Source organism: Leptonychotes weddellii, chromosome 5 (genome assembly GCF_054177405.1).
Source record: "Leptonychotes weddellii isolate Sample4059 chromosome 5, ASM5417740v2, whole genome shotgun sequence".
Lineage (NCBI taxonomy): Eukaryota > Metazoa > Chordata > Mammalia > Carnivora > Phocidae > Leptonychotes > Leptonychotes weddellii.
Window position 1 is genome coordinate 101,731,368 of NC_138373.1, and position 16,268 is coordinate 101,747,635.

The 16,268-nt window shown below is 37.2% G+C and overlaps 1 protein-coding gene across 7 annotated transcripts in view; it reads left to right on the forward strand.

Annotated features, from left to right (window-relative positions):
• The window catches only part of SPATS2 (spermatogenesis associated serine rich 2), a 141,614-nt gene that overhangs the window by 92,504 nt on the left and 32,842 nt on the right, over positions 1 to 16,268 (forward strand). For 5 of the 7 annotated variants that reach the window (XM_081821618.1, XM_081821617.1, XM_031023700.2 and 2 more), the window contains one exon: positions 14,116 to 14,195. The exons of 1 other annotated variant lie outside the window; for it this stretch is intronic. In XM_081821618.1, the coding sequence (XP_081677744.1) occupies positions 14,116 to 14,195 (80 nt within the window). Of the gene's footprint in view, positions 1 to 13,035; positions 13,251 to 14,115; positions 14,196 to 16,268 lie in introns of all 7 variants that reach the window. One more of the 7 variants, XM_081821620.1, reaches the window with a different exon arrangement.

Sequence of the window (16,268 nt, forward strand, 5' to 3'; positions counted from 1 at the left end):
ATCTGCCTTCGGCTCAGGTCATGATCCTGGGATCAAGTACCACATCGGGCTCCTTGCTCAGCAGGGTGGCTACTTCTCCCTCTGCCTGCCGTTCCCCCTGCTTGTGCTCTGACAAATAAATAAATAATTTTAAAAATAAATAAAATCTTTTAAAAAAATGAAGAACTTCTATTCATCAAAAAGTACAGTTAAGAGAATTAATAGGCAAGTCACAGAATGGGAGAAGAAATTTGTATCATGTTTAAATGATAGAGAACTACTACAGATCAGTAAGAAAAAGACAATTCTCCCTCCAAAAACTGGGCAAGAGTAGGAAAGAGAATAACAAAATGGCAAATAACATACTGTAAAGGCACTCAGTCTCTTTACAAATAAGTGAAATGCATGTTGAAACAGTGAGATACTATTACTCTTGCACTGGAATGGCTAAAATTTAAAACATTAACAATACCAAGAGTGTGAGTATATGGAGTAATAGAAACTTTCAAAAACTGCTAGTGGAAATTTAAATTGGTACAGCTACTTTGAGAAGCTGTTTGACATATATACTAGAATTAAAGATACACATACCTTATGACTTAGTTCTGTTCTTGAGTATTCAATAGAAATGCATTCCCAGGTACACCAGGAGATTTGTACAAGAATATTCTAAACAGCATTTTTTGTGTTAGCCAAAAACTAGACGCAACCCAGTTGTCCATCATTTGTCTAGCAGAAAGCCCAAGTGTTCATCATTTATCCCTCAGTTGTCTAACAGAATAGATAAACAATGACATAATCATACAATGAAATATCATTCAAAAATATGCATGATACTTACACAGTGTTGAGCAAAACAATCCATGCACCAAAAATAAAATACATACAGAATTATTCCTAAGATAAAAATAAAACTATACCATAATATTTAGATATATCTTTTTCGGTGGTATCAACTATGAAGAAAAGAAGTTTGGAGGGTGGTACCTTTGGTGAATAGGGAGATAAAATGAGAGGGGGGCATGAAGAAGACTTCTGGGGTACTAGCAGTTCTATTTTTTAACCTGGGTAGTAGTATTTGAGTGTTTGTTTTGTGATAAATTATTAAGCTGTGATACTTTGTGTGTACGTGCTATAAATATTATATTTCACAATAAAAATTTTTACTTTTTTAAAAAAATATTTATTTATTTATTTTAGAGAGAGCAAGTGTGAGTTGGGGAGAGGGTAGAGGGAGAGGAGAATCTCAAGCAGACTCCATGCTGAACATGGAGCCTGATGCGGAGCTCAATCTCATAACCCTGAGATCATAACCTGAGCCAAAATCAAAGAGTTGGATGCTTAATCGACTGAGCCACCCAGGCACCCCCACAATAAATTTTTTTTTTAAAAAGATGTTTTATTAGGACAGAATGAGCTTAAATGTGTTATTTAGGTAACGTGTGCCTTATCTTCACAAGTATAACACTTAAAAGCTAGTATCCACCTTGTGGTAATTGTAACAATTATTTGGAAATAGAAATATTTATAATCAAAGTAGATAACTGATACATAATTTTTCCAGTTTAAGAAAGAAGAAACAGATTTGATTCTTATTTGCATGAAGGCTAATGAGTAGAGTGACAGATTTTGCCGCGCTGTGGTTTTTTGAGACAGGTTGTTTTGTTAGAGATAGATTATGCAATTAGAATTACTTGTTCATTTCTGTACTTTGAAGCACGGGGATTGGGATGGGCTGGAAAGGGAAGGTATTCACTGTTTTACAGTGCTAGAAGGAACATCCAAAGCAAGGTCTTTTACAGTGACAAAAGAATATCTCTCAGATCTAACTGAAATTAGTTCTACATATAAAATGAAACACACTGTTTAAAAAATTATTTCCTTCTCCTCACTCTTCTTCAGATTCTCAGGAATTCTACCAGCTAGTCTGTACTGAGCTTAGTAATTAAAGATTTGTTTGACTTTTAAATATCATAATTCTTAAATATTTTAATTTCATTGACTTATTGGAATTGAGTTTCTTTCCTAAGATAGCTGTTGAATTCTTTTTTTTTTTTAAGATTTTATTTACTTATTTGACAGAGAGAGAGCACAAGCAGGGGGAGTGGCAAGCGGAAGGAGAGGGAGAAGCAGACTCCCCGTTGAGCAGGGGGCCCGATGTGGGGCTCCTCCCAGGATCCTGGGATAGTGACCTGAGCCACAGGCAGATGCTTAATTGATTGAGCCACCCAGGCACCCCAAGCTGGTAGAATTCTTGAGAATCTGAAGGACAGTGAGGGGTAGGAACTAATTTTTTTTTTTAATGGTACGTTCAGTTCACCGAACCCATCTTACGCCCAGAACTATGGCATATATGGTAATAATATACAGGAATTAACAATCTCATTAAATAGAGAAATTTTATTGAAATCTAAAAATGAGGGTTTAACTTGTAGAAGAGACAGAAAATAGGCCATTGGTAGCCAAAACGATGTTTTTCTTCAGACTTAAGTGACCAGCTCACACAGAGGCATTTTGTAAGACTTGATTCATTTACAGACTGATTTTCTGGTTTTTAGATTATCCAGAATCCTTGCTTTCTCTTTTTTCTCCTGTTTTTACTGGCTGTTCATCTTTTAACCACATCACTACTTTTTTCTTTAAAGGTTTTATTTATTTATTTTAGAGAGCGAGAAAGAGACAGAATGCTTGGGAGGGGTAGATGGGGAGGAAGAGAATCTCAAGCAGACTCCACGCTAAGTGTGGAGCCCAATGTGGGGCTCAATCCCAGAACCCTGAGATCATGACCTGAGCCGAAACCAAGAGTCGGCTCCCAACCAACTGCGCCACCCAGGTGCTCCACAATTTATTTTTCCCTTTCCCCAAAAGCAGGGAGAGATTAGCAAGTAGAAACATAAAACTCATGACAGTCTTTCTCACTACTTAGAAATAAAGATTTAACTAAATATTTAATTTTTATTCTATTTTAGTGCCCCATTCCATTAAAAAGTTTGCAAGTTGGCTGTAAATAGATATCAAAATAATCATCATGTGGCTTCGTAATTTTTTAAGTAACTGTTTGAATTCATGTAATCTCTGGAACTATATATAAGATATTGTGAATAAGACATTAGTTCAGAGATCAACAAAGAATGTGTAGTGATCTTAGTAATTGATGATTTGTGTTCTTTTTAAAAAAATCACAGTTCTCAAATGCTTTAATTTTTTTAATTTATGAAATTGAGTTTTTTTCCTGGAAACCTGGTAGAATTCCTGAGAATCTGAAGGACAGGATGGAGTAGGAAAGAATTTTTTTAAGCTATGCATTTAATTTTATATGTGGGAGAACTAATTCCAAACTAATGGAAGATGGCATTGAGATGGAAGAGTTTGGGCATTAATATCAGTATCATTGCCCCCTGGCAGTTCTCTAGAGTACATTACTAAGAAGGTTTTTGAAAGATGGATAGAATTTCCTATCCAATCACCATTCATGGAGGAATTTATTATTTGAACCAGTAAACCTTTTAAACAAGACCCTCAAGAATTCTTGGAACTTAAAAAAAAGAAGCTTATTCTGTTACACTTGATGGAAACCTAGGAAAATCTATTGGTGAGAGTAAGATAGACTTCAGTTGCTTGTTTGTGTCTTTAATAAAAACCCTGACTTTCCAGCAAGCTCTACTTGGAAAAATCAAAACTCATTCTAAAAGTTTGGAAATTTCCCAGTGTAATTGCTTTGTCTTATAAGAAGAGTCACAACACCCTTTAGAATGTAGTTGAAGAAGCACTCAAAGGGGCAAAGTAAAGAAAAACATTAACCAGCTGTTAAGGCTGTATGACAAATAAAGGAAAATAAAGCAGGAAAATAAAAGGCCACTTCCTTTCATTGAAGAGCCACTTAGCAAATGACTGGTAGTTGAAGTGTGGATTTTTCTGAACATGTAAAACATAGCCGTAGTCATCTGAGATGCCTAGGAAGGCCAGTTGATAAAACTGTAAGTCTGTATCCTTGCAATCTACTGAGAAGATTTTTGTGTTTGGCCATCAGCAACCAAGATGGAAATTTTTTTAAAGATTTATTTATTTGAGAGAGAGAGCACACACACGCATGCATGAGCCAGGGGAGGGGCAGAGGGAGAGGGAGAAGCAGACTCCTAGCTGAGCAGGGAGCCTGACACAGGACTTGATCCCAAGATGCTGGGATCATGACCTGAGTTGAAGGCAGATGCTTAACCTACTGAGGCACCCAGGCGCCCCGCACAAATAAATTTTTTAAAAATTTCTGATTTTTCTCTCTCTCTGTCAAATAAATAAATTAAATCTTTAAAAAAAATTTCTGATTAAAAATGATGTTAAGAAAATAACATTTTTTCTAAGGTAAATTTTAAAATCTAGGGATCCCTTACTGAGATTCCAAATTAATTCCTGCAATAAATATTTGGTAAACACCTACTGTGAGCCAAGTTAGGCATTGAGGATACACTGTTGAACAAGACAGCTATGGTTTCTGCTCTCTTAGAATTTTATAGTCTAATGCAAGAAACCAGTAAAAAAAAAAAATCATCTCAATAGGATAGCAACTGTGCACTTAGTTTATTAAATTGCACAGTACTAAATACATATAACAGCCCCCACAATTACCTATTATGAGGTGGAGATTATTAAAAGCTCTACTACTTAGGGTCCTAAAAAGGTTTAGCAGAGCTAATATTTAATGAACACACAGAAAGCCTCTTTGAAAGTACTGAAGTGAATTCAATCTGATTATGAGCAGGTTGTCTACTTTGTTGGAAAAACCTGTCCCCCAAATTCCAGGTTGCTTACAGTAGAGAGAAGTATAGAGGGGACTCAAACCCAGGCATGGATTCTTATAGGAGCTACTGAATTGGTATCTTTGAATTTAACAACTAAAAATTTATAATTTTAGATTATTTATATGTTTTTCCATTAACATAGATGATGGCAAATTACTGTACTGTCCCTTCTGACAAGTGAAAAAAAAGATGGAATTATAATCCCTCCCAAAATACTTTAACTTAATTTTACAGTTATGAAAAAAAATCAGTCATGGTACCACTTCTTACCCAAAGTCACACAGTAAGAAACCTACAGCAGAATCAAGGACAGAGTCCAAGCTTAATGCTATATAACCTTAGTGCTGAACTCACCAAACATACTAGTTCTCAAGTTGCCATTATTTTAACAGTACCTTAGTATATCACCTTTCTTCTAAGGATCTCAGATTCTTGTTATTACTCACGGATATTCCTTACACATGCAGAAAACAAGCTGGATAACAAAATTATTCATATTTCACCGTGGTCAAAGAGAGGCCATAGAGGTAAGATCCTCCAATTAAATGCAAGTAACCTCACAGGTAAGAAAGCCTAGATGTACAGATAACCTAACAAGGGTGACGATCACTTGTCATATTTTCTCAAATTGTATCAACTTCCTCTTAAAAATTAAAAGGTAGACTGAAGAGAAGAGGTTAAGTGCCAATTCTTACAGAAATGTATCTCACGAACAATTAAATAACCTAAAGTTCTCCTTTAGCCTGAACACAGCCAATCAATACTCAACCACCTAAAAGAAAATAAAGTCTTTTTTGTTTTAAAGGTTTTATTTATTTATTTGACAGCGAGAGAGACAGCGAGAGAGGGAACACAAGCAGGGGGAGTGGGAGAGGGAGAAGCAGGCCTCCCGCTGAGCAGAGAGCCAATGTGGGGCTTGATCCCAGGACCCTGGGATCATGACCTGAGCCGAAGGCAGACGCCCAACGACTGAGCCACCCAGGTGCCCCGAAAATAACCAGTCTGTTGAAATTGTTTTTTCTCATGACAGTTTTGAGAATAATCCACACATAAATGATGAATAAAATGACAAGTGGAGTTCTGTTTCTTCATGTGCACTAGTGACAAATATGGGGACAGGGGTTATATTATATAAATGTGAGTGCAAGGAGAAGAAAGTTACCATCACAGACATGACTAGCTAAAGTTTAGAGTGTATTCACAATTTTGAAATTGAAGAGGTCACCAACTTCAGTTTCCTAGGTCACAATTTTCTCTTCTGCCAATTTACCACCTAAGCTTGGAAGAATTGTGACTGTTTTTGTAAGAAAAAAGATATATATATATCTTATCATATATATATATATGATAAAGAAAATGTGTAGATAATGAAGAATCAGGCTTGGAAGAAGAGCAAATCCTAGATGGGAAATTTAGAAAAACAACTATGTCAAAATGCCGTTTTGTAAGATGTCCAGTAGGGGTATAGCCTTCTGGAATGCTAACACTTTTTTATATTTATTTCTTTAAGTTATTTAATAAACTTCCATCTTGGGTCAAGACTGGCCTTTATAAACCATGTCATTTACCTGTTTTAAAATAGTTCAGTTTTTTGGGTTGCCTGGGTGGCTCAGTCAGTTAAGCTTCTGCCTTTGGCTCAGGTCATGATCCCTGGGTCATGGGATTGAGTCCCAGCTCCCTGCTCAGTGGGGAGCCTGCTTCTCCCTCTACCCCTCCTCCCTGCTTGTGCTCACATACTCTGTCTCTCATTCTGTCTCTCTCTCAAATAAAATCTTTAAAAAAATTTTTTTTAATTATTTGTGGTAAAACTTACATAAAATTTACCATTGTAACCATTTCTTCGTGTACAGTTAAGTGGCATTAAGTATATTCACATTCTATGCAACCATCACCACCATCCATCTCCACAGTGTCTTCATCTTGCCACACTGAAACTCTATACCTATTAAACAACAACTGACCGTTTCCTCCTCCCCCCCCATCCCCTAGCAACCACCACCCTACTTTTAATTTGACTATTCTAGGTACATCATATGAATAGAATCATACAATATTTGTCATTTTATGACTGATTTATTTAGCATGATGTCAAGGTTCATCCATATTGTAGCATATGCCAGAATTTCCTCCTTTTTAATGCTGAATAATATTCCATTGTGTGTGTGTGTGTGTACATAAACACACAACATTTTCTTTATCCATTCATCTATTTATGGACACTTAAGAGTTGTTTCTATATCTTGGCTAATGTGAATAATTCTGCTATAAACATAGATATATAAATATTTGGTTAGGTTGCTGCTTTCAGTTCTCTTATGTATATACTCAGAAGTGGAATTGCTTGATCTTATAATAATTCTATGTTTAATTATTTAAGGAACCACCATATAGCTTTCCACAGCAGCTATACCATTTGAAGTCCCCACCAGCAGTGTATGAGGATTCCAATTTCTTCACGTGCTTGTCAACATTTGTTCTCTTTCTCTCTCTCCCTCCCTCTCACCCTCTCTTTTTCTTTTGTTGATGGCCATTCTGATAGGTATGAATATAATCAGAACTTTTAACCAAATGAATTATAAAACATTCAATACAGTATGGTCCTCAGGTTAAATTATAGATTATCAACAGAATCAGACTGTGTTTCAAAGTTTGTTAAGATACATGTATTAAAAAAAGATACAGGTTCAGTTCCAGAGAAGACTTACAGATAGATGGTCAACAGGTGCATGAAAAGATGCTCAACCTGCTAGGTATCTACCCCAAAAGATACAAATGTAGTGATCCGAAGGGGCACCTGCACCCTAATGTTTATAGCAGCAATGTTCACAATAGCCAAACTGTGGAAAGAGCCCAGATGTCCATCGACAGATGAATGGATAAAGAAGATGTGATATATTTATACAATGGAATACTATTCAGCCATCAAAAAATGCAATCTTGCCATTTGCAATGATGTGGATGGAACTAGAGGGATTATGCTAAGCAAAATAAGTCCATCAGAAAGAAAATTATCATGTGATCTCACTCATATGTGGAATTTAAGAAACTAAACAGAGGATCATAGGGAAGAGAGGGAAAAATAAAACAAGACGAAATCAGAGAGGGAGACAAACCATAAGAGACTCTTAATCATAGGAAACAAACTGAGGGCTGCTGGAGGGGAGGGGGGTGAGGGGATGGGGCAACTGGGTGATGGACATTAAAGAGGGCATGTGATGTAATGAGTGCTGGATTTTATATAAGACTGATGAGTCATATGAACTCTACCTCTGAAACTAATAATACATTATATGTTAATTAATTGAATTTAAATTAAACTTTTACGGGGAAAAAAGGTGCTCAACATTACTAATCATCAAGGAAATGCAATCGAAACTGCAATGAGATAACACCTCACAACTGTTAGAATGGCTATTATCAAAAAGACAAGAAATAACAAGTGTTGGGGTGCCTGGGTGGCTCAGTCAGTTAAGCATCTGCCTTCGACTCAGGTCATGATCCCAGGATCCTGGGATCAGGCCCCATGTCAGCAGGGAGTCAGCTTCTCTCTCTCCCTCTGCCCCACCCCCTCCCCCTGCTCGTGTGCTCTCTCTCTCTCTCAAATAAATAAATAAAATCTTAAAAAAAAAAAAAAAGAAATAACAAGTGTTGGCTAGGATGTGGAGAGAAGGAAACCCTCGCACACTTTTGGTGGGAATGTAAATTGGTATAGCGACTATGGAAAACAGTATGGAAGTTCCTCAAGAAATTAAAAATAGACCTACTACGTGATTCCACTTTTGGTATTTATCCCATAAAAACAAAAACACTAACTTAAAAAGATATATGCACTCCCATGTTTATTGCATTATTATTTACAATAGCCAAGATATCAAAACAAACGTTAAGCGGCCATAGATGGATGGATGGATAAAGAGTATGTGTACACACACATACACACACACAATGGAATATTATTCAGCATTAAAAACAAAGGAAATTCCAACACAATGGAATATCATTTAGCCATAAAAAGAAGGAAATCTTCCCATTTGTGACAATATGGATGGACTTTGCGGGTATTATGCCAAGTAAATGTCAGAGAAAGACAAATATCCTATGATCTTACTTATATGTGAAATCTTAAAAAACAAAACCAAGCCCATAGATACGGAGAACAGATTGGTGGTTACCAGAGAGGAGGGGGTAGTGAAATGGGTAAAAGGGGTCAAAAAGTAGACTTCCAGTTAAAAAAAAAAATAAGTCATGGGGATGTGATATACAGCATGGTAACTCTAGTTAATCTGTGTTGCATGTTTGCAGGTTGCTAAGAGAGTGGATCTTCGGAGTTCTTGTCACAAGAAAAAAAATTTTGTAGCTATGTATGGTGACAGATGTTAACTACAGTTATTGTGGTGATCATTTCACAATATATATAAATAGTGAAACATGGGGCGCCTGGGTGGCTCAGTGGTTGAGCGTCTGCCTTGAGCTCAGGTCATGATCCCGGGCTTCTGGGATCGAGCCCCGCATTGGGCTCCCTGCTCAGTGGGAGGCCTGCTTCTCCCACTCCCCCTGCTTGTGTTCCCTCTCGCTGTCTCTCTGTCAAATAAATAAATAAAACCTTTAAAAAAAAATAGTAAACCATTATGTTGTACACCTGAAACTAATATAGTGTTTTATATATATGTCATTTATACCTCAGTTAAAAAAAACTTGTTCGGGGCGCCTGGGTGGCTCAGATGGTTAAGCGTCTGCCTTCGGCTCAGGTCATGATCCCGGGGTCCTGGGATCGAGTCACGCATCGGGCTCCCTGCTAGGCAGGGAGCCTGCTTCTCCCTCTGCCTCTGCCTCTCTCTCTCTCTCTCTAACTCTCATGAATAAATAAATAAAACATTAAAAAAAAAAAAAACTTGTTCAAGTTTGGTTTGACACATGGTATTATCAGACTCAGATATTTCTGTGTCATCCTCAGTGCCTAAAACAACTTTTGTCTGATTTTTTAAGCCAGCAAAAACAATAATAACAAAGCCTGCAGTATTTGCAAATATGTCAGTAATACTGTAAATAACATACTTTTTCCAAAATGTTCTTAAATGTGTGCTATTTGAAATAATTCCAAGAAACTTCTGAGGTGGTTCCTAATACAGTGAAATAAATGCTAAGAAAGTTCAGATTTCCTTGTATCCTTTATGAGCCTTGTGTGAGAGTAGTATTTAACTGAACTGTTCTTTAAAGATTTATTTCTTGGGGGCGCCTGGGTGGCTCAGTTGGTTGAGCGACTGCCTTCAGCTCAGGTCATGATCCTGGAGTCCCAGGATCGAGTCCCGCATTGGGCTCCCTGCTCGGCGGGGAGTCTGCTTCTCCCTCTGACCCTCCCCCGTCTCATGTGCTCTCTCTCTCTCTCTTTCTCTCTCTCAAATAAATAAAATCTTTAAAAAAAAAAAAAGATTTATTTCTTGGGACACCTGCGTGGCTCAGTCGGTTAAGTGTCTGCCTTCAGCTTAGGTCATGATCCCAGGGTCCTGGGATTGAGCCCCATATAGGCTCCTTGCTCAGCGGGGAACCTGCTTCTCCCTCTGCCTGCCACGTTCCCTGCCTTGTGCGCTCTCTCTCTCTCTGACAAAGTCTTTTAAAAGAAATAAAAAAGATTTATTTCTTGCAGAGTATACATGCTCTCTATCATAGGATAGATATCAAAGGTTGAGACCCTGTCTCATTTCCTACCAGTGGAATTAAGTAAATCTTAGGCTTTCTTTGCATGAAAAGATAAGAAAATTGTTAAATTACTAAATATTACTGATGGGAACAAAAAATGACTTTATCTATAATGCTGAGAGGCACTTAAGCACCAGTTCATTGAAGCAAGGTTTTGAATGTACTTGAGTTGTTGGTTTTAAGTTGAAAGAGGCAATATTAGCTGCTGAGTAGGCAAGTTAAGATGTTGAATTACTGCTTTACCTTTTTGGAGAACTTGTGATTTAGATTATAAATATGAAATTGGCATTTGTGCTGTGAGAGGCTGACCTGTATGCACTACCTCAATGGCTCTCTTGCTTTCGGGCTTCTAGTTGGGTTTGGCCATTAGGCAGGCAGCATAGGCAGGAGAGCAGAGGCAGGGAGAAGAGTGAGGTAGTGGTTTTATTTCCCAATCTTTCCCTGAGGGAGGTCACTGTGGGCTTACCTTGTCCTTTGACCAAAGGTCATAGCTATGGTCCTGTGGCCCTTTCCATACCAGATGAAACAAAGATGAAAGAGCCTTGTATATTCCAGGAATGGCTTTCTCCTTACACTTCTTTAAAACCTCAGAGTAGCAGGGTACATTGCTATTATTAGCCAAGGGTATTGCACTATATCTTTTGGTTTCCCTATTCCTTACTAGCACCTTTGAAAATAGTCCCTTTATTAAACTCTCCTCAGATTTCCCGATTTGAGTGAGCCATTTGTTTCCTTCTATGATCCTGACTGCTTTATATATTTTTAATCATTATCCTAACCGGTATGTATGCCAGATAAACCCTAGTAATACTTATACTAATTTGGGGGGGCGGGCAACAGCGAAGGTGTTTATAGAACTAACCTTTGTTTTCCTGGTACTTTGTCTAATCTAATGTGTTGTTAAAGGAAAAAAATAAAGTGTTAGATGATGTGTAAGAATACTAATAGTTCATTTAAATACAGACCCCAAAACAAATAAATACAGACTCCAAAATGCTGTTTTGCTTCCACCTTAAAAGAGGTTGATGGTTTGATTCTTTCTTTTTTTTTTTTAAGGATACACTTTTTTAATGACAAAATTTGTCTTAGGTATTATGAAATAGCTTTTCCGTTGCATTAGCAACTTTTAAAACAATGTAGGTAACAAATTATTTTAGAAGCTAGATTCTTTAATAAGATTATTGACATCCTTTTGTATCATCTCATTGCTCATTAATTTGTCTTTAGGGGAGAGTACTTATAACATCCAAGTTAAATCATTTGGCTAACCTATAGCAACTGAGTAGGTTGCTGGATAATATTTTGACTATATAGGATTTTCAAAACTGTGTCTTTTTTCAGTTAATAAAGGTTAATTGAGAGTTAACCATTTTATGTAGTCATCTGGAAAACTCAGACTTAAATACTGAGTTTGTCTTAAGTGCAGCCAATTTTTAATTTAGGTAACAGTCTGAAAATTGCCAGTATTACAGAGGTTAAATCTAAATTCACGGTTTTGGGGTGCCTGGGTGGCTCAGTCAGTTAAGCATCTACCTTTGGCTCAGGTCATGATCCCCAGCATCCTGTGATCGCAGCTCTCCGCCCAATGGGGAGTCTGCTTCTCCCTCTGTCCCTCCCCCTGCTCGTGCTCTCTCTCTGCTCTCTCTCAAATAAATAAAATCTTTAAAAAAAAATTAATTCATGGTTATATTGGCAATTGGCAATCACAGTTTTTCTTGGAATGACATTGACTCTATTCATATCCTCTTTAACACTTTTAGTACCAAAATGCTGTTACCATTCTAACTTATGAACTACCAGTCTTCCATAGGAACTAGGAAGTATTTGAAAACCCAGGATTAAGCTGTAAAAGAGTCTTTATTATTTTTTGATTGAAGTATAGCTGACACACATGTTACATTAGTTTCAGGTGTACAACATAGTGATTTGACAACTCTATACATTATGCTGTTCTCATCACAAGTGTAGCCACCATCAGTCACCATGCAACATTATTACAATACCATTGACTATATTCCCTATGCTGTATCTTTTATCCCTGAAAAGAGGCTTTAATTAAAACACATCTATAATAGTAGCAAAAGAATTAGGAAAGTGTACTAGAATAATACTGCATTTTTTATACCCCTGTTTTATTCTGTTCTAGCACCATAACAGACTGGGTAGCTTATAAACAACAGAAATTCATTTCTCACAGTTTGCGAGGCTGGAAGTCTGAGATCAGAGTGCTAGCATAGTCAGGTGAGGGCCCTCTTCTGGGTTGCAGAGTACTTCTCATTGCATCCTCCCCCAGTGGCAGGGGCTGGAGAACTCTATGAGGTCTCTTTTATAAGAGCACTAATCTCATCATGAAGACTCCAGTCTCATGACCTATTCACCTCTCAAAGGTCCCGCTCCTAATACCATTATGTAACACTAAAACTTAAGGATTTCAACATATGAATTTAGTGCTGGGTGATGGCAGGTGGGAGTAGGGGGTGGGCAAACAGACATTTAAACCATAGCAACCTCTTTTCTTAAAATTTCTCCTTTTGCTTGCTTTGTTGAAATTCTAACCCCCAAGCTATTCCCAAGTATGGTGCATGGATCAGCAATGTCAATACCACTGGAGAGTACAAATCTCCGGCCACAAGCCAAACTACTGAATCAGAACCTGCATTTTAACCTGAGATTGCCCAGATGACAAGTATCCACATCAGAATTTGAGAAGTACTCTAACCATTTCCTGCCATTGCATCTCATTAGATTAAAACAAAGTTGTCAAGTGTTAAAGCTGAGGTAATTTATGGATTACATAGTCACAGTTAAAGAAATTGATTAAATTTACAGATAGCCTTTTCTTTATAAGCATAAGAAAGCCATACTCCTTTTTGTAATCAATCGCATTGCAGTTTTCCCGTGCTGTGCTTGTCGTGTAAGCTCAGGTACATTGCTTTGTCGAGCATTATGTTGGGGATACAAACATGAATGTATTCAGGGATTTTGATAGTCTAAGAACGTGTGTGGTGCAGTCTAGAAGATGGAAATTAGTTTCATGTGTTATTATTATGGTACAGAAGCTCATATTCACATTTTCAGATTCATTAGTGTTAAATTTTACCTTGGGGAACTATTTACTTGCAACATTTCTAAAGGGCCTTTTAAATTAGGATAGTTAACAAAGATGTCAAGGATTACTGGACAGTCTAATATCGTTGATGTATTTAGTGTCTTTCTGTAGCTTGTGACAGTTTCTATTAAAATCAAATTTTATAACTGGGCGCCTGGGTGGCTCAGTTGGTTGGGCGACTGCCTTCGGCTCAGGTCATGATCCTGGAGTCCCGGGATCGAGTCCCGCATCGGGCTCCCTGCTCGGCAGGGAGCCTGCTTCTGCCTCTGACCCTCCCCCCTCTCATGTGCTCTCTCTCTCTCATTCTCTCTGTCTCAAATAAATAAATAAAATCTTTTAAAAAAAAATCAAATTTTATAATTTTAACACAAGTGTAGTTATCAGTTATATATAGGATAGAATTTACAAAATAGCAACTAAGTTGTTCACTGTTTATGAGAGGAAAGCAGCTGGTATGGCCCTTCCATTTGGGGAATGGATCACATGTTAGTTTTAGATCGTGTTGAATATATTTTTTCATTCTTATTCTTGCAGATACATCAGGATTCATTTTTGATTTGCAGTCCAATACTGTATTGGCCCAGGGAGGAGCTTTTGAGAACATGAAAGAGAAGGTATGACTAGTTACTATGGATAGTAAGCTTGAATGTCAGTAAAATTTAGATGCTGATACAATCAGTGGCTACACAAACTCATTAAGAAAGTGAAATATGATTTTGTTTGCCTAACTAATATAAATATTAGTTAATATTATAACATAATATATATGTGGCTAAGTGTGTATCTCATTTGGCAACGTTCTTTAAGGAATAAACTGAGTAGGATCTTTCCATTCGTTTGGAGAGTTCAGAGCAAGAAGAGAAATAGATCTTCCAAGTAATATTCCTCTGGAAGAAAACCAGGTGTTTTTAGTAATGTAACCCTTAATGAGTTTTATTGAGAAAAACGTAAAAGCTTTATGTGCTTTCTCTGTTTTATTAAGAAAAGTATATTATTGATTATGGAGTCACAGATATATTATATTGGTTGAATAATATAAACACTTTCACATTTTAAGTTATCAGAATCTTACTTTTATCATTCAGTCTGTAAGTTTTGCCTAAAGTCTACTTTGTAGTGATCAGTACTAAGTTTTTTGCTCATCTCAAAAATGCATATTACAAATTAGCCCTCTTTGGATTATACATTATATACCTTCCCACTTTGTATGGTTTTAAACCTTATCATTGTTCGGTAAGCCTGAAACAAAAAAAGGGTAGAATGATATAAAAGTAAGTGTACTAAAGAAGACTTAGATTCTGGGCGCCTGGGTGGCTCAGTTGTTAAGTGTCTGCCTTCGGCTCAGGTCATGATCCCAGGGTCCTGGGATCGAGCCCCACATTGGGCTCCTTGCTCAGTGGGAAGCCTGCTTCTCCCTCTCCCACTCCCCCTGCTTGTGTTCCCTCTCTCGCTGTGTCTCTCTCTGTCAAAAAAATAAATAAAATCTTAAAAAAATAAAAAAAGAAGACTTAGGTTCTAATACAGACTCTGCTTATTACTTAGACAAGATACTTTATTTCTCTTCATATATAGAAGAACTTCCTTTTTAAGCAGTATGGCTAATTAAAGAACCTGGAAACATTCCTGTTATAAAATACCTAGAAATACAGAATGAAAAATAACATATATCATTTAAAATGCATACTGTGACACAAAAAGTAAAGGATATCCCTAGGAACTAAAAATATAGAGGGCACTAAAAACCAGAGTGGTAAGCCTGAGCTAGGTAACTCTGATATGTTTTGCCAGTCTCAATAAAAATTGGGTTTTACCACACAGGGCCCTGAAGCCCAAGGCTTGTCCTGGGTTAGGATTTGGGACTAAGGTCTTTTTTTTTTTTTTTTTTAAGATTTTTTTTATTTAGGGGCGCCTGGGTGGCTCAGTCGTTAAGCGCCTGCCTTCGGCTCGGGTCATGATCCCAGGGTCCTGGGATCGAGTCCCGCATCGGGCTCCCTGCTGGGCAGGAGGCCTGCTTCTCCCTCTCTCACTCCCTCTGCTTGTGTTCCTGCGCTTGCTATCTGTCTCTCTGTCAAATAAATAAATAAATAAAATTAAAAAAAAAAAAAAGAAAAGTTTTTTTTATTTATTTGACAGAGAGAGAGAGATCACAAGTAGGCAGGCAGGCAGAGGGAGAGGGAGAAGCGGGCTCCCTGATGCGGGGCTTGATCCCAGGACGATGGGATCATGACCTGAGCTGAAGGCAGACGCTTAACCAACTGAGCCACCCAGGCTCCCCTGGGGCTAAGGTCTTATATAAAGTTGAGATCCTAAAAATATTTCACCTTCAGGGAAAGCGTGAAGTAGAACAAATCTTCCCACTGACTTTTGAACACAATATTCTTCTGTATGTGTTTAGAGGGATATTTTAAAAGACAAAAAGAATTGCAAATCTTTAGTTGTATTCAGTGTTTTATCATTAGTAATATTATGTTGTAGTATATTAGTAATACTTTTTGAATATTATAGAATAAAGCAAATTAATAAAAACTTATAGTGTACAGAAAAGAAATACATGTTTAAAACCTTTTAATGTTATATTTGAATTGAAGATGTTATTATGAACTCATGTTGTAAAAAACAAAATCTCCTAGCTCTATCCACTGAAGAAACCTAGAAATAATGACTCCCCAATAACAATAAACACACCC